General features: G+C 47.2%; 1 protein-coding gene across 3 annotated transcripts in view; it reads left to right on the top strand.

Moving 5' to 3' along the window:
• Positions 1–18,920, top strand: part of BMP1 (bone morphogenetic protein 1) — a 159,591-nt gene that overhangs the window by 117,021 nt on the left and 23,650 nt on the right. For all 3 annotated transcript variants that reach the window (XM_081890870.1, XM_081890868.1, XM_081890869.1), the window contains exons 8-15: positions 5,004–5,119; positions 6,375–6,477; positions 7,826–7,942; positions 9,741–9,886; positions 12,071–12,266; positions 13,129–13,254; positions 14,266–14,426; positions 15,432–15,612. In XM_081890870.1, the coding sequence (XP_081746996.1) occupies positions 5,004–5,119; positions 6,375–6,477; positions 7,826–7,942; positions 9,741–9,886; positions 12,071–12,266; positions 13,129–13,254; positions 14,266–14,426; positions 15,432–15,612 (1,146 nt within the window). The remainder of the gene's footprint in view (positions 1–5,003; positions 5,120–6,374; positions 6,478–7,825; positions 7,943–9,740; positions 9,887–12,070; positions 12,267–13,128; positions 13,255–14,265; positions 14,427–15,431; positions 15,613–18,920) is intronic.

Genomic DNA, 18,920 nt, shown 5'->3' on the forward strand with positions numbered 1-18,920 from the left:
AGTAATTGTCATGAAGGTAGAGAAAGGCCCAAGTCAATTTTTAAAATTTGCATCTGCAAACATTATTATTTATTTTTGTGTCAACAGACCCATAAAATAAAAGACGTCACCTGCAGATCATGAGTTTAATATTTCCTTCTTCCAAATGTAATCTGGTTGTGGCAGGGGTTGGGGAACACCAATCCATAGCCATGGGTCAAGCCAAAACCCCGGCAGAAACTCACCCTCCCCAGAATTCCCACAGGGTCAGTGCAGTTTCACCAGTTGCTTCACAGGCAAAACCCAAGAGTCCTCATTAGCTTCAATGGGCTAAGCATCACCAAGTCTCCCCATAACTGTTGCTAATATTTAGGCCCTGGCCTCTTATTCAGACTCTCTTTGAGCCTAATTCTTGGTATTTCTGAGACAACTTGACCAGGAGGGTCAGCCAGGCCATCCTAGACACCAATAACACCACATGGAGATGGTCTGACCTGGCAGTAGTGGGACCTGTTTAGAGTGGGAAAAGTAGCTGGTTCTAGAAAGGGCGCTTATTTGATCCATCTGTCATCCTCTTGGTGGCCTCACTTTCTTGTCCTCTTGTAGTCTTTTCTGCTTCAGAGTCACCCCAGGCCAGCCTTGCTTCTCCTTCTCCAGGTGTTGCCACCACCCCTGTAGGCCTTTGCTCTCTTTCCACCTGTAGGATCTTCTGTGAGTTGGGCTGGGTGATTGACAAGTTGTGAATCCTCAATGAGCACACTGAATCTCAGGCTGCAGGGATTTCAGCACAGGAGGAAGGAGGTTAGTCCAAGGCAGTCCTCATGGATCCCTCACACAGAATCTTCTGCAAGAGCTGCAAGTTTCTAGTGCAATAAAATGTTCCCATGACAAATGAGACAAGACTGTTAAAGGCTGGATCTGCCTTGTAAAGCCAAATGGTCATAATCAAAAATACTGTAAAGATCACTTTCTCCCATATGAACCTACGCTACAGAGTCATTTCTTTTGGTGTAGAGCGGCTGACGCTCTGTGTTGGCCCTAAGAGTGTCCCCACTCACTCGCAGACTTGATCACTTAGCTTTTTGACACATGAGTAAGTTTCAACAATTCCAGGCCTGGGAACCCAGGGGAGTCCATGGTTTTGCTGACAAAAGAGGAGAGGTTGACACCTAGTTGGTTTCTGCTAACCCATGTGTGCTCTTTTTGCAGCTCACTTCATCTGCAGCTGTTTCCTCCATTATGAGCCAGTCTTTGAAATCTGACCCGTCCTTAGCTCTGCTACTGCTGGCCAGTGATATATATGCTGTGGATCTGGTGCTCTTCTGCTTGACAGTGGCACAGTTGGGCATTGCTCAGCATTGGAGATCTGCCTCAAAGCTACTAAGGGAGGCTGGGATAAATAACATCTGGAATGTAGTCCTATCAGAACATCTCATGCAACTTAGGAGGGTAGTGAGAGGCTTCTCTTAGAAGGAAGCATGGCTCCTTTTCTTCTTGTTCCTTAACAAGGACCGGCCCTCCCTTTCTCCTCCTGTAACCCAGGTCTCCATGTGCAAAGGCTACATGGTGGCCGCCTAGATGCAAGGGCTGCTCTGAGTATGACACCAGATCTCCCTGGGCATATACGGGGGCCATTCTCTTAGCTGCTTTAATGTCCATTCTGCCTGACTCCATATTCAGTGATGTTCTGCATGTGCATGTAACTGGAATTATTTTGTTTGCATTGTTATATTGAAACAATAAAAAGTAAGTGTGGGGGGAAGAGGAGGACAGTTACCGTATTTTTCGCACCATAGGACGCACTTTTTCCCTCCTAAAAAGCAAGGGGAAATGTCTGTGCGTCCTATGGAGCGAATGCAGGGGGGAGGCAGGCGGGAAAAGCCCCCAAGAGCCGCACACAAGCTCCGTGCGCGCTTGTGGGCTTTTCCACAGGAGGGAGAAGGGACTGACTGGCCGCATCAGTCCCTTCTCCCACCTCCCAGAAAAGCCAGGAGAAGCCGCGATCTCTTTAAAGGGGTTGTGCGGCTTGTGCGGGCTTTTGGGAGAGGTGAGGGAATCCCCCCCACCTCCCAGGAAAGCCAGGAGAAGCCCTGTGCCGCGTCTCCTGGCAAGGAGAGGCTGCACGGGGCTAAAGGGGAAGCCAAAACAGCTCGCTGCCTTGGCTTGTTCCATAGCTGCGTGCAACCCCTCCGGCAGCGAGAGGCTGCACGGGGCTATGGCTTCTTTAGCCCTGCGCAGCATTTCCCGGCAAGGAGAGGTTGCGCGGCGCTAAAGGGGAAGCCAAAACAGCGAGTGGGATCCATCCCGCTCGCTGCCTTGGCTTGTTCCATAGCTGTGCGCAACCCCTCCTGCAAGGAGAGGCTGCACGGGGCTATGGCTTCTTTAGCCCTGTGCAGCATTTCCCGGCAAGGAGAGGTTGCGCGGCGCTAAAGGGGAAGCCAAAACAGCGAGCGGGATCCATCCTGCTCGCTGCCTTGGCTTGTGCCATAGCCGCGCGCAACCCCTCCGGCAGGGAGAGGTTGTGCGCAGCCTGTACGCTGCTCTTTGGGGCTGGGGGAAAAAAGATTTTTTTTCTTGATCCCCCCCCTAAAAACTGGGTGCACCCAATGGTCCGGTGCGCCCTATGGTGCGAAAAATACGGTAACTAAATGGAAATGACATTAATTGGAATATAACTAGTCTACTTTGCTATCAGGAGTTGGTTACTGGGACGTGACTATTTCACCTTGAGAAGACTTAGCATTGATTTGCAAAAATGTGGTTGAGGCTTGGGATTCACCTTAGAGGTGCCAGGTGTGGAATCAGGTAGATGCCCTGGCATGCAATAGCCTTTGCGGTGCAGGACAGGCCTCTGGAGCATAGGAAGTTCGGAGGAGGAGCATCTCTGCAGGGAAATCTTAGATTACTGGCTGTCTGGCTCAACCATAGGAACAGAGTACATGTGGCGGCATTGGAAAAGCCTCCGAAACACGCAAGCTTCTCTGCATGCTTCTTGACACACTTCCACAGAAGGGCAACCCCAAAGAAAAATGAGGCATAAGGAGAGCTATCCCAAAATTACTTTGAACTCCGTGACTGACCTAAAGTAAGGTAGATGTGTAGAGGACTTCAGCCTCAGACTGCTCCTCTTTGTCATGGGAAAAAGGAAGAAGAATTTACTGTTTTATTCCTTCTATTTCTCCTGTAGCATTTATGGCTCCTATTGCTGTTTCTTTACTCTTCTTGTTTTGTTTTGTTTTTTAATGTAGATGTTGTGTTGTATTTTATTATATTTTTAATGGGTTTATTGACTATGTCCGCCTTGGTGGCTAGATAGGAGGCAGTAGAGTAGGGGTCTCACAAATGAATAATTCCACATGGCACAGAAATATACCTCCCTGGCCAGCTGAAATCCTATATACAACAGCCCTCTCTAGTTTCCAACCTTCCTAGACAGGAAAATAAAGGGCGTCAGAGCTAGGCTTGTGTGTTCTGTGTAGTTAGCCCCACATTCATATATATATATATTCATTCCTATAAAGATTCTCAAAATTGCTGGATCTTGCTGCCACTAATTATGTTGTCTTCCACCCAGTATGTGTCGCCCAGGGGCATACGGGCAAGAAAGCTCTTGGTGTGCAATGAACAATTTTGCCCTTTACTCCAGGGCTGCTTCCTTTCCCCTTTTTGAGACCTTCTGGAAGCACTCACGAGGATGGGTGTCTTAGCTCCCCATCAGCCCCTAAGCGAAGCCTCGTCCAGTAGGAGCATGTGGCTTCCAGATGCCGCGCTGGGCTGGGTCCAGGTGGTGCTGAGCAAACAGAGCTGTCATGGTCCCAGCTGGCAAGTGAGCTGCCTGGAGGAGGGTGACGTGGCAGTGTTGGGAATTGACCCCTCGCCCGTGCCTGGATGGAAGAAGTTGCGGGCACTGCCACTGGGTCTTTGCCCTTTGGTAGGGCAGCTTTTGCTGGCATTTGGATGTTTTTAAGAGCTGGCTAGGATCATGGCTCTGGCAGGCTGGCATGGCAGGGAAGGATGAGGAGGGGAGGGAGACCTTGTTTCCTAAAGGATCCAGGATCCCCTGGTGCTTTGAGGCAAAAGGAGGGAGAGCAGCAACAAGAGAGAACATGAAAACTCTTGTAAAGGTTTCGATTGCCTGCGCTAAAGCCCCAACTTCCGTCACTGTGGCAACATGGCATAAGGTTTGGTTTCCATAGCTACCTTCACAGCTGCAGAACAAGCTATAGATACTTTGGGGAAAGAGAAGGGGGGTTATCCGGAATGAGCCAATTTCGCAGGGAAAACAGGAGTTTATCCTGTGGGGTATAGTTGCTTAGGAAAAAAGCAGGAGTGTGAGTGCTATATTCTGCAGTCTGGTCCCCTCCACAGGAGCTTCAAATGGGTCATGACACAGACTTCAGCAATGTTGTGAGAACACTTCCTTTTTTATTTTTTAAAGCAAGCTGCTAGTCCCTAAGGTTCAAAGATATGTCTCCAATGTCTGGAGAAATCTCAGAATCCAGAGGGAGTTGTGATGACTAGGATTTACAGCTGTATGGCTTCAGTGTCATGTACACGTCTTTGTTCTTTCCCATGACTAGCAGAGGAAATTATGCAAAACAAACATGTCCTTAAATTACATAATATACGCATGCTGCAGGATTCTGTTTTTCTTTTTGCAGAAATTGTTTAAGCATGGCAGAGGATTTTGATGGGGGGGAGGGGAAGGGGGAAAGTGCAACCTTAATTTTATGGTCCTGTCTTGATGTCCGTGTCTCATCCCCAGTCTTGCAGCTGAGCAAACCAGGTGCATAGGAAGTATCCTAGAAAAGGGGGGGGGTTGCTTTTTCCCCTCCAGGGTATGGATGACCTAACTGCAGAACCGTCTCCTGGACTGTGGAAGCAGCGTGTCCCTGAAATGAGAGCCACCTGGTTGTGCTGAAGGTGTTTGTTTAGGGGAGAGCATTGGGTGGGCAAGTTCACAGCTGTTTTCTAACCGCCTTATGATGTGCTTTCTTTTCTCTCCTTCCGGCCACCACCTCCAGCTTGTGGAGCAACCCTGCAGGACAGTCAAGGGAACTTCTCCTCGCCCGAGTTTCCCAATGGGTACTCTGCACACATGCACTGCATCTGGAGGATTTCCGTCACCCCCGGGGAGAAGGTAGCTGACGCTCCAGTCCACCTGTCTCACAGCCCCTGGCCCTTCCCTCTCCTCCTTCCAACTCACTGCCATTAGGGAGGCTGGGATAGAGGGAAGTGACTGTTTCCAATCTGATGTTGTGGGCTGAGCTTTCTTATCCTTGGAATCCACAGCCCACAAAGGGAAGGCAGGGTGGGATCACCCAACTGAAGTTGGATCTGGGTGTGTGAGTGAAGGCTTGTCCTCCCCTTCTTGTGCAGCGTCTCCCTCCTTTGACCCCGTCTTAACACTGCTTCTGAAGTAACATTTCCCTTAGTTGTGAAAACTAGGACATTTGACTGCTGTGATGCTGGAAAGCAAAGTTATCAGATGCATGCTATGAGGAGAAGACTCCAGCTTTGTGAGGGGCCTTTCATAGTATTACAAAGATGCATTTTCAGGACCAGAGCAGGGAAACAAAAAGATAGAAACTCAATTTCTTTCTCTTGTTTACTCAGCTATTTGTCAGGTTTGCAGACAATAACAAAAATTTCCCATCATCTGTTGACCTTTGCCATATCCGTGTCTCTAATACTGCTCTCTTAAGCTGTAGGTTTATTTCTGTTTCCAATGACTTAAAATAGAGAGTGATCATTCACGTCAAGCAAAGTGTGAGCTGGACTCAGGCACAGAAATTTGGGGCCATTTCCAGACTTATGAGCCTAAATGACTGCTATCTTGGAACAACATTGTCTGCAATTGTTTTCCACAGTTGCAAAAGGACACATGATTTCAAGCAGTCAGAGTTTGAAGTTGTTGGTTTTTGTGTGCTTCTGGAGCTATTCTGGGAGGTCTAAAATCATCTCAAAAGTGCAGATCCAGAGTAATAATAGGGGAAATCTGAACCAGTGCCAGTGACCTGTTGGCTCTTCAGTATTGCTCACAACATTCCACGTGGACTCAGAGGGCTCACAGGTTTAATGGTGCTTGCTTGTGCACTTTAAAAGCAGCCTGAATTACAGCATGACACATTTCTGCTAAATGAAGAGGCGACAGCCCTGACCTGATAAGGAACGGGGCAGAGTTTAAGAAGGGCTAAGTTCTGGGACCTGAGGGAGCTGACAGCTGACCACCAGTTCCAATAATCTGGAAGCAGAGAGATTATCAGTGGCGCAATTGGAGCCTTTGCACCAGGGCCTAGACTCTCAGTTTTTAAAAGAGAGAGAGAGAGACAGTTGGTCTCCTAGGAAGAAAATTACAGAACATTTTGAAGTAATGTTTTGTACCCGCTTCTCAGATCATTCTGAACTTTACATCCATGGATCTGTACCGAAGTCGGCTGTGCTGGTATGACTACGTAGAGGTGAGAGACGGATTCTGGAGGAAGGCCAACCTGCGAGGTAACCATTGGGAATATATTGGTGGCCAAGCCATGGCATGTAGCTAGGCCATATGGAGGCCTATATCTTGCCGTTGGAAGAAGTTTCCATGTCCAACTTTTCTGACATCCTGTGAAATATTCACTAACTGACCTTCCAGTTTATAATGCCAGATTGATGCTTGGTTTGATTTGTATTTCACAGCTCAGGGGAAGGCCTTAGGGGGTTTAATGTTTGGGGGCATAATTTCTTTCCTCTTTGCAGTGCAGAGAGAAATATTAGAAACTCCACTCAGGCAGGGGAACAAAACACGAAATCTTTGAACCATTTCCTTTTCTCCCTGTGTACTTACATACTTGTGTAGCACCCAATATGCTCACTTGTGATGAGTAATTGTACTTCCCTTAGAATCATTATCAGCTCATTCATCACTGGCCATATCTAGGGCCCTTTGGAGAGTATGTTAAATTCAATCAAGGATGAATACAAAGCACTTTGTTCCTTCTTTACCTGAGAGCAGTTTTACTCTGCTGTAAAGGACTACCTGGTTACAAGAACTGTAGTTTGGGCAGACTATTTTAAAATGATGGAGGCAGATATGTGTTGGTGGTCTGTGATTAATAAAGTAGCCAGTTTGCTCGCAGCAAAGGCCCATAGATCAGATGGGGCTGCACTTTGTCATTTAGAAGGGAACATCATCTTGATCTAAAGGCAGCATTTGATGTAAAATCTGTTCCTTTCCTGGGCAATCTGCCCAGTGGTGTAACTGTTCACCAGAAGTGTGTCTAATTTACATTATAAACTGGCATGACTTTAACAACCAAACCTCTGTTTCTATTATGGGCAGATATAAGACTCCTTTAGAATCCATTTTCTTCTGCATTTCCACTGTTTCCCAGCCCTTCAATCCTTTCTTGTATGATTTCATATTCACAATAAATTATGCAATTAAAGTTACATATATGTGTATATAAGCTTTTATACTTTTTCTGTTTTTCTTCTGCTTCCAAGAACCAAGTTATCAAAGAATTTTACACATTTGGCAATGGGTTGGGAATAGAGGTTAGGGCTGGGTAGCTAATCTTCCTTCAATGATCTTTTTCCATTTCTGATGTGTCAACATACTTCATCTCTTTATTTCCTGCTCTACTCACCTTGTGGCATGTGCATGCTTCATGTTTTATTGTGTTTTTAATATTTTGTTGGAAGCTGCCCAGAGTGGCTTGGGCAACCCAGTCAGATGGGCTGCATATAAATCATAAAATTGTTATTATTAAAGTTTATAAGGAGTATATGTGACCATACAAGAAATGGTATGGCAACAGAGGTGCAAGTGACATACCCAAGGAAGCCTGTGGTTTTTCTCCAGGTAGGTTTTGTGGGAACAAACTCCCAGAGCCCATCTACTCTACGGACAGCCGCCTCTGGATAGAATTCAGCAGTAGCAGCAACTGGGTGGGAAAAGGATTCTTTGCTGTTTATGAAGGTATTGTCTTCTCTTCTTCAACCTGGCAGAGTCAGGGGAGGGAGGGGTAGAGGTTAAATTTGGGAAGAGAGCCGGGGAAGAGCTAGAAAAAACCTAGAAACCAGAATGATATTTTTTCTAGGTTGGAAATCTGAGAAAGTGTCATGGGACTATTTCGCAGAAGGAAAACTGGTGTTGCTCAGAGAAACACACACAAATATCCTAAATGACACAGCACAAACAGCACAAATAAACAAAACATGAGCAAAACAGACACACACACACAAACCACATGAAAGCGGGTGACTTCTGTGCCAACGTCTAAAGACCTGCTGAAAACTTCTTTATTCCTCCAAGTCTATGCAGGCAAGAATACCCATCCCAGAACGATATGTTGATGCTTGCTTTTAGCTTTTTTGCTTTTCATAGAATCATAGAATCATAGAGTTGGAAGAGACCACCAGGGCCATCGAGTCCAACCCCCTGCCAAGCAGGAAACACCATCAGAGCACTCCTGACATATGGTTGTTAAGCCTCTGCTTAAAGACCTCCAAAGAAGGAGACTCCACCACACTCCTTGGCAGCAAATTCCACTGTCGAACAGCTCTTACTGTCAGGAAGTTCTTCCTAATGTTTAGGTGGAATCTTCTTTCTTGTAGTTTGGATCCATTGCTCCGTGTCCGCTTCTCTGGAGCAGCAGAAAACAACCTTGCTCCCTCCTCTATGTGACATCCTTTTATATATTTGAACATGGCTATCATATCACCCCTTAGCCTCCTCTTCTCCAGGCTAAACATGCCCAGCTCCCTTAGCCATTCCTCATAAGGCATCGTTTCCAGGCCTTTGACCATTTTGGTTGCCCTCCTCTGGACACGTTCCAGTTTGTCAGTGTCCTTGAACTGTGGTGCCCAGAACTGGACACAGTACTTCAGGTGAGGTCTGACCAGAGCAGAATACAGTGGCACTATTACTTCCCTTGATCTAGATGCTATACTCCTATTGATGCAGCCCAGAATTGCTTTTAAATTGTTTTCTTTTATGCTTTTATTGTATGCTTTTTATCTTTTTAATGTAAACCATTTTGATATATTTTGTGATTTAGCGATAAACAAAAAGACTGCACAACTCAAAAAAATCAGCAAAACAAAAAGAAGTAGGCAAGACACACAAAATCAGGTGGGCAAAGTACATATCCACACCTAAAAAAGGAGGAAAACCAACAAGACATCTCCCACCAAACACAAGAAGGCAGTAAAATCTCTCTCACACAGCCAAAAAAGAAAAAGAGTAAAGGCAGCTGCCCCTTGCCTCCCTGTCCCCCAAAGCCACCCGGCAGCAGGAGGCTCCCTTTGGTCATTCTGGTGGGTTTCAGTGGGAGGTTGCTAGACAAAGCACGGGGCCAAGAGCCAGTCTGGGAAAGGGAGAGAAGAGGCTGGGGGGCTGGAGGCCTACGCTTTACTTTCCAACCAGTCCTGCATTACTCTTTTTTTTTTAAGGTTTGAATTTAAAAATCAGGAGGAACAGGAACCAAGTGCAGTTCCTGGGTGCCCCATATCGGGGACCTCAGATTTAAATAAATCTTGTCAAGTTTTCTACCCACCAAGGAAAGCAGCTTGCACAGTCCATCTCCCCAACTCAACTTTTGGTTGGTCTCTGTGTGGCATTCATAGGGGAAATTTCTTTTGTTGCATTAAAGGCAGCCAGGTGAGCTTTCCCTGCATTAGCTGGTGGTGAGCTTCTTGCTCTGGAGCGTCATTCCCAGAGGTTCCCTTTCCAAGAAATGGGATGCATTTCTCATACCTTCATGTTCTACTTCCAGCCATCTGTGGGGGAGATGTGAAGAAAGACAGTGGGCACATCCAGTCTCCCAACTATCCTGATGACTACCGGCCCAATAAATTGTGTGTTTGGAAGATTATCGTCTCTGAAGGATACCACGTGGGGCTTTCTTTCCTGTCATTTGAGGTACCAAAGGCATTGCCACAAGCAACTACCAACATCTGGGTTGCCTTCCCAGTAGATCACCAGTGCTATATTGTACCATAAAAAAGGACCTGCAGTTCTCCCATTCCCCAAGACTCTCAGTGTGTGTGTGTGTGTGTGTGTGTGTGTGTGTGTGTGTTTCCTTCCTTGCTTGCTTGCTTGCTTGCTTGCTTGCTTGCTTGCTTGTTTCATATGCATGTTTTTTAAAATGCAGATAGCGTCTGCTGGGGTGTATGTGTGATAATGATCATAGTTGCCAGCAGGTAGGGAAAGGAAATTTCACCCTGTCTTCTACTGTTGTGGTCCTGATGAAAATGGTTCCCTTTAATCAGCCTCCCCCCCCCCCCCAAGCTGCTATTTGCATTTTTTAAAATTATGTGCATGTTAAGTGCATGTTAAGTGTGGCGCTGTGGGTAAAACCTCAGCGCCTAGGACTTGCCGATCGTATGGTCAGCGGTCCGAATCCCCACGGCGGGGTGAGCTCCCGTCTTTCGGTCCCAGCTCCTGCCCACCTAGCAGTTCGAAAGCACCCCTAAGTGCAAGTAGATAAATAGGTAAAGGTAAAGGTAAAGGTACCCCTGCCCGTACGGGCCAGTCTTGACAGACTCTGGGGTTGTGCGCCCATCTCACTTAAGAGGCCAGGGGCCAGCGCTGTCCGGAGACACTTCCGGGTCATGTGGCCAGCGTGACATCGCTGCTCTGGCGAGCCAGAGCTGCACACGGAAACGCCGTTTACCTTCCCGCTGGTAAGCGGTCCCTATTTATCTACTTGCACCCGGAGGTGCTTTCGAACTGCTAGGTTGGCAGGCGCTGGGACCGAGCAGCGGGAGCGCACCCCGCCGCAGGGATTCGAACCGCCGACCTTTCGATCGGCAAGTCCTAGGCGCTGAGGCTTTAACCCACAGCGCCACCTGCGTCCCTTTCAAGTAGATAAATAGGTACCGCTTTATAGTGGGAAGGTAAACAAATGGCGTTTCCGTGTGCTGCGCTGGTGCTGGCTCACCAGAGCAGCTTCGTCACTCTGGCCACATGACCCGGAAGTGTCTCCGGACAGCGCTGGCTCCCGGCCTCTTAAGTGAGATGAGCGCACAACCCTAGAGTCGGACACAACTGGCCCGTATGGGCAGGGGTACCTTTTCCTTTAAGTGCCAAGACAACTTTGATGCCATGTCTACTACAGCCTTTAGCGCAGGGGTCAGCAAAGTTACCGCGTTTAGGGACCCCTGCTTTAGCCTTTCCTAGGATCTCAGTGCCTGAGTTCCATCCACATTTGAAAGCAACATGAGTCAAGTCAACAGGCTAGGATCCAGAAAACCAGAACCTCATTCCTGTCACATTCTCAGCTTGGGCCCACTCAGAGCTTATTTGCACAGTCACAAAAAGCACATGGGACTGTACCTCTCAAGACTGGAAGGTGGGGTGGGTCACATGTTTCACTGTTTGTCTATTTATTTATTTTTCAAATGCCCTACACACATAAAAGTAGCATATCATGGAATCCTTATCCCTTCTGGGTCTAGACATGGCAACCTAGGCATTCTGCCCACCGACGACTTACTTGATCACTCACAGTTACTCATTGTTGTTACTTCTTACCTCATGGCAGCAGCATAGAAGGCGTGTGGAGCAAGAGAAGGGCAGCCTGCACCCTCAGGACTTAAAATCTACATTAGGCTGGACAAGCAGAGAAGCAGGGCAGGAAGGATGGGCAATGGTGGAATCTACATACATATAAAAAACACTGTGAAAATGCTTTATTAAACAACTTTTTGGGGGGGAAATATTGAATTTGCCATAGCTCACCATCGCCATCTAGTGGTCACATTTGTATAATACACTTAAAGCATTTTATTTGCAGCTGTATAGCTGAGTCCAATGAGTAGCAGAGATAGAGTAAGACAGGGTCCAGTGACGGTGGAAGAATGAGTAAGGCTGTCAAGGTGGGTTGTTTGAAGTGGACCTTTGCGCCATGAGGGAAGAGCAAGTGTCCCTTCTGAGTTTGGGAATCTGTTATTCTTCCTGGAGGGCTTGTGGATCTGCCCACCACCACCGCTTGTGACTGAGATGACCTGCAAGAGTCAACTCTGGCAGCCCCATGCCCTGTGTATCCTGGCTAAGACTGCATGAAATGTTCCCTAATCCTGCATTTTCCCCTCATTCCCGCAGATTGAGCGCCATGATAGCTGTGCTTACGACTACCTGGAGATCCGGGATGGTAATACAGAGACAGGCAATCTGATAGGGAGGTACTGCGGTTACGATAAGCCCGATGACATTAAGAGCACCTCCAACAAGTTGTGGATGAAGTTTGTGTCAGATGGGTCCATCAACAAGGCTGGCTTTGCTGTCAGTTTCTTCAAAGGTACCCCCGGTCCTTCCCCTAGGAAGCAATGGTGTTGTACATCAGCATCAGTTTTCTGTGGGATGGGGAGCAGATTTCTATGGGCTGAGCATCTGTGCTTATTCAGCTGAAAAAAGGCACATAGCGATGCCACTTTCTATGTGCTCGTTTGGATCTAAAGGATCAGCTCGTTCAGCCCTCTGATCTGAGATCTTGATCTTAAAGCAAAGTGCTCCTGAAGATTCACGCCCGCTCACATGCTGCAGCCAACGTCTTACATAGCCTCCTCCCCACCTGGTGCCTTCTGGATGTTTTGGGGTGCAACTTGCATTAGCCCCACATCTGAAGGGCACCCGGCTGGGAAGGCATTCCATGGAGTTGGTGTGTTCCTGCTCTGGCAATGAGGAGGCAGGCTTCGCACAGGAAAATGTGTATTTTGCTGAGCTGAGGAAACCAGCATCCTCTGACTTCCAGAAGCTGTTACTTTCCTGCCTCCACAGACAATTTTTTGTATGTATTTATGTAAAGCATTTTAAAATCCCATATTAAATCAAAAGACTACCAAGACTTCTCATCTTCCTTCCTTTCTTCTTTGCAGGACTGCTAGTTGTGTTCTCTCTCTCTCTCTCTCTCTCTCTCTCTCTCTCTCTCTCGTCTTGATAGCTACCTCTTTGAGGGCACGATATGAAAAAGATGCAAGGTAGAAACTCCTCCTGGAGTTTAACAGAGGAACAGAATTAGATGGAGAGATGCAGTGCAGGGGGTTGGACTAGGTGACACTCTGGGTCCCTTCCAACCCTACAGTTGTTAGGTTCTTTGACCCCAAAGTGGGCACCAAATAGACACCCAGCACCCTGGGTCTTCTCTGCTGTTGTCTCCCTAGAAGTGGACGAGTGCTCCAGACCCAACAATGGAGGCTGTGAGCAGCGCTGCGTCAACACTCTGGGCAGCTACAAGTGCGCCTGTGACCCTGGCTATGAGTTGGCACCAGACAAGCGCAGGTGTGAGGGTGAGTATCAGAGGAGTGGGACCTCTCCGCCACAGAGGGCCTCCTTTTCCTAGTTGATGCTACGAGGGCACGGCGGAAATCATTTTATTGAAGAATTTATACACTGCTTCTCTTTAACATGAAAATGACTTACAAACAGCCAAAGTAACTACTGAATTAAAACAATAAAAACCACTTATCTTATCGTAGCCCCAAACAGCAGCAACTGACTGTTCAATATTAGCCCTTATTGTGTTGGTTACCTAGAAGTGTAAAAATAATTCATGCTGGCCAACAGCCTTCTGAAACAGCCAGGCCCTAGCTAAGGAGTAAAGTGTTGGGAACTGGCATAACTTCTGCAGGGAGTGAATTTCACAGAGTCAGTGCTACTACCCAGTGAACTGTGCTCCTAGCAGATGACCTGCAAACTTCATATTAGAATGGCATTCAGAGGAGGCTTCAGATGTTGGACAGAACAATTGCAAGATCCCATATGAAAGAAGGCAGTCCTTAAATATATATATATACCGTATTTTTCGCCCTATAGGACACACTTTCCCCCCTCCAAAAATAAAGGGGAAATCTGTGTGCGTCCTATGGGGCGAATGCAGGCTTTCGCTGAAGCCTGGAGAGCGAGAGGCGTCGGTGCACACCGACCCCTCTCACTCTCCAGGCTTCAGGAAGCTATCAGCAAGCCTGTGGAGCCCGTGGGGATAGCAGCCTGCTTGCCTGGAGCGCAGGGCACGCCGAAGCAGAGCGCCCCACGCTTCGGGCAGATATCCGCGGCTGGGGGGGGGAATAAAAAATGTTTCCTTTATTTCCCCCCAAAAAAACTAGGTGCGTCCTATGGGCCGGTGCGTCCTATAGGGTGAAAAATACGGTACCGTAAGTCCCAAATCAATTAAGGCAGGTGGTTGATTGCACACCCTTTGTAGTACAACAGAGTTCCACACAGTGCCCACGGGGTGATAGCTTGGGATGTGAGAGCCATATGCCCATCATGACTGACCTGTTGGGTTTTCTGTCTTGCAGCTGCCTGTGGCGGATTCCTCACCAAACTTAATGGCTCCATCACAAGCCCTGGATGGCCAAAGGAATACCCGCCCAACAAGAACTGCATCTGGCAGCTGGTGGCACCCACCCAGTACCGTATATCCTTGCAGTTTGACTTCTTTGAGACAGAGGGCAATGATGTGAGTGCCTGGCTTTAAGCAGAACTTCCTTCACTAATCCTTTGGAGTGTCACACCCCTTAGGAGGGTATCCAACTACCTTGCATCCCCTGGGATTGGGAAGTGAAGAGCGTCTTGGCCTCTACGCCGCTTTCTGAGGGTCAGAGGTGAGGTGTATTCTGACACCCCCAGAGGAAAATTATTCTGCAACCTTGGAGCAGCCACCCAAAAGGCCCTGATCCATGGTGCAGTTGGTACCTGAGTTAGTATTTCAGGGGAGTTATTGAGAAGGAATGAGTGGCAGGGGGGAAGGGGGAAGGGCAGAATGTGGATAGAGAGAAACATTTCTCCCTGTCCCCTAATAATAGAACTCAGGGTCACCCAGTGAAACTGATTGACACTAGAATCAGTACCGACAAAATATTATTCAGAAAACACATAAGTAAATTGACTTTACTGCCTGGAGTTGTGGCTGCTGTGTTAGATGGATTTGAAAGAGGATTAGAGGAGTTTATGGAGGAGGAAAGGTCTTTGGGGGGCTATCAGCCATAATGGTTAGGTGAACCTCCTTGTTCAGAGAAAGGAAACACAGAATGTCAACTGCCGGGGGTGCAATCGCATGGAAGGTCTGCTGTCCTCATGCCCTGTTGGTGAGCTGCCCAGAAGAATCTAGCTATCAGTGGAAAACAGGATTCTGACCCGGATGCAGCCAGGGGTCTTCTTAGATTCTTATTAAGAAAATATTGTTGTGTCCTTTTGTTCTCTACAGATATAAATGCACAAGGGGGGAGCCCTTCTCATCCTTCCACCCCTAAACAATGTAAAACATCCCTGTTCCAAGGGAAGATGGCGCACGGACATCAAAGGCTGTCTTTCTGTGCTTGGGGCTGGAGGGAGCATATTTTAACCTCAGGTGTCAAAATACTGTGGGCTGCATAGAAGATCCGCAGACTCTTTCCTCTGGCCTCTGGCCTTTCGCCCACCTTCCGTAACTCTAGGGAATCACCTGTTTCTGCCTTTCCCGCAGGTCTGCAAGTATGACTTTGTAGAAGTGCGCAGCGGCCTCACTTCTGAGGCCAAACTACACGGCAAGTTTTGTGGGGCGGAAAAGCCTGATGTGATCACCTCCCAGTACAACAACATGCGCATTGAGTTCAAGTCCGACAACACTGTCTCCAAGAAGGGTTTCAAAGCTCATTTCTTCTCAGGTAGAGCCGCTTGGTGCACCCAAGGCATGGATATATTTTGGCTGCTTCCCCTCATTCCAGCAACTAACCCCTTTTATACACTTACCTGTGCTTAGAGGGTGCAGTCCCTGATCTCTCCCCACAGGAGCACTCTGGGGTTCTTTAAAGGATTGCTCTGCACTTAGCTCTGTTGGCAGACCCCCCCCCCTGGAAGGAACTCACCAGGAATAGTGTTCACCCCCCACTCTTGAACTGGGTGTGAATCTTCCTTGGTCCTAGGAGACTTAATGTTCCACTTTGCACCAGCTGAGGATAGGATGACCCGCCCCCAATGCATACTGAGTCCCTTAAGAACTCCACATTTCAGAAATCTGTATTTTAAACCAGCAAAGTATTCTGTCTACAAGGTGAGGTATTCAACTTCTTTTCAGGCACACAAACATGAGTCTTGCCTAACCATCCTGATTCCTTTTTTTCCTTCTCTCTTGGGCACTGCGTAGACAGGGCCAGATGGTGCTATTCCTCTTCTTTGCTTGTATACTTCCAGAGCATTGAATTAGGAGGGAGTTAACATACCCAGTAAGTTGTCAGTCAGAATACCATGACTGCTATACTCCCAGTAATTAAAAGGTCTACTGGTTTCCGTAGGCACCCATGGTTGCTGAAGCCCTGTTAGCATCATGTGAGGTGCTATTCCCTTGTCCTGTGCAGCAGGTGAGTCTGTTTGACTATGGAGCCATGTCTCCTGTGTCTAACAGTAGCCATGATTTCTGCTCCTCTTTACAGAGGAGATTGATTCTTGCAGGAATCTTGTTGTCAGAAGCTCCCTTCAGAGCAAGAGAAAGCAAAATTGCTGAATTCATGTTCCTCTGCTGAAGGGCCATTAAGACATCCATTTTTCATGCAGCCCCAGTGGTGTAACCTCTTCTCAGACCTTCTAGCCACAAGGAATTAGAGCGTGTGAGTGGGGATGCATGCATGGGATCTGCCCCTCTATCACCCATCTATGGGGAGGGCATCCTGTGCTCATTTAGGCTCCCAAATGGTGTGGAATCCTGATTGTCTATGGTTCTACATCATGCAGGAGCCTATTTAGTTCTTCCTTTAAAACATCTGCTGACTGCCAAATCAACAATGTCCCCTGGGGCAGTTCACACAGAGTCAGGCAATATACATTGAAAACATTGAAAGCCATCACTTCAGACTTCAGCCTGAAAACCAGCACAAGCAACACAACAGCATTTTAAATCCAGATGCAGAAGTAATCTGTCCCATGGGGGGAAACATAGTTCTAAAAGGTCTGGGAGAATGAATGAAAAGGTCTTCGCCCAATGCAGAAAGGTTATTCATGTAGGCTCTGGGCATCCCATAACTGGAGCACCCCTGCCAAATGACCCACCTAACTCATGGAGGTGACCGGATTGGGGGGGGGGGAGTGTGGAGGTTGGAGTGCTCTTTCCTGCCTGCATATTCCATGTGCGTATAATACCTGAAGAGGGTTATAATTGCCAGCACACCTGTAGTTTCCTTCACACTTGGGGCAGACCTAAGGAAGACTTGCCACCGAGAGCAGGCTGGGCTCATGTTCTCCTGCATCCTGCACCTGCTCTCGTTCAGCCTCACTGAGGCTTCTTGTGCTAGTCTTTCTATAATGGTTACATGCAGAGAAGAGGCCACCACTGTGGTCGGGCTCTTTCCTTTCTTAATTGCTCCTCATTCATACCAAGTGTAATCGGGCACCCAGACGATCCCGGCCTGTGTCATCTCACATTCAACGGCTGGGACCATACATCTCAGTCCCCATTGACATGAATGGAAGTTCAGCAGAATTTGCTTTGCAGGAAACTCCCTTTGTGGTGCTGGTGGGGGATTTTCTGCTGGTGCAAATAGCAGGTTCAGAGGAAGAATTTTCTTCAGGTCCACAACAGGGGAGGAAGCAGTTAAACTCCCCCTCCATGCCTGCTCTTAGCCCCTTAATTTATCAGCCCCCCCCCCATGTGCCCAATGCACATTGAATTTGTAAAATACAGCGCCTTTGACACAAAGATGCATTTAACATCACACGTAGTTTGGCTTTTGAAAAGCCCATCCAGATGTTCTCTCATGTGTGTGAAAATGTGTTTTTTGTCTTGGCCTGAACACAATTAGCCTTAGCCTCAATCCTATGGATGGCCCATTGACATCATATGTTGCTACAAAGACTGAGCTAATGAGTATTAAATAACACCACTTGCTGCCTTTATCTGTGAAAGCCCTTTCAAAGTGGTTAAATTACAGTATAAAGCAGGAAAAGAGCAGAGTTGTGGGGGGGGGGGGAGAAGTTGAGGGAATACCTTGATACTGCCAAGTGCAGCCCTTTTTAAAGTCCCCTTAACTCAGATATTGCCTTTTATGCTGGTATTTAATAAAAATTATCTTGAAACAGATGTAGCCTCCAAAATGGAATTTGGTTAAAAAAGCCCTAATTTTCTCACGATACTTGAACCACTGCTGAATTTATGTCCCTGTCTATATTTTTGCTCATCTTTATACAGTCTGCAACTAGCAAGGACATTTAGGATATTCTGCTTCTCAAACAAAATGCATCTGTCAAGTACAGAAACTAAGCCATTTGCAGGACTTTATGACTGACAAACTCTGGCACAGTGTTTTGAGGAAAACATTGCCTTAAAAAGGAATTGGTGGTGAGGGAGAGATTTATTGGTGATAGTTGCTTTGTTGTCAGTCTGCAGCTTCTGAAAGTTATTCTTCAAATATGTTTTCTTATTTGGAGTCAAGTGTTTCTTACTAAATTGCATTGTTTTTGCTAAAATTGACTTCTGGCTATCTGATGTGCACTTAATTACATCAGATTAAAGAGCCACTTCAGATGACATAATTTAGGCATCTGTTTCCCTTTCTAAGCATTTATCGTGAGCCCTCCTTGTTAGCTATCTGAGATGCTAGTTAATGGGAGATGCAAGCAGTAGCTACAGTTGTGCTCAGCTGAGCTTTTTAAAATTCCCATAGATTCCATAGGGGCAATCTGATTCTAGAGATGTGAGTATCACTAGATGCATGATGCCAGTCTATGTAAAATGGGAACAGTCAGATGTGAGTTCAGTATCCTAATCCTGAACAGAGTGACTTTGAGATAAGTCTGACAGGACCATATTCAGTGCTTATTCTGCTCAGAGCAGGCCCATTGCCATTAATTAATCTAAGTTAGTCATGTCCATTAACTTCCATGGGTCTGTGCTGAGCAGGGCTAGCACTGAATACAACCCAGTGCAACTGCCTTCCTATGAAGCGTGTGAGAGAGAAGTGCAGCCAGCAAGATGCCAGATGCA

The sequence above is a fragment of the Podarcis melisellensis genome (genome assembly GCF_964234715.1).
Source record: "Podarcis melisellensis genome assembly, chromosome: 15".
In the NCBI taxonomy this organism is placed as follows: domain Eukaryota; kingdom Metazoa; phylum Chordata; class Lepidosauria; order Squamata; family Lacertidae; genus Podarcis; species Podarcis melisellensis.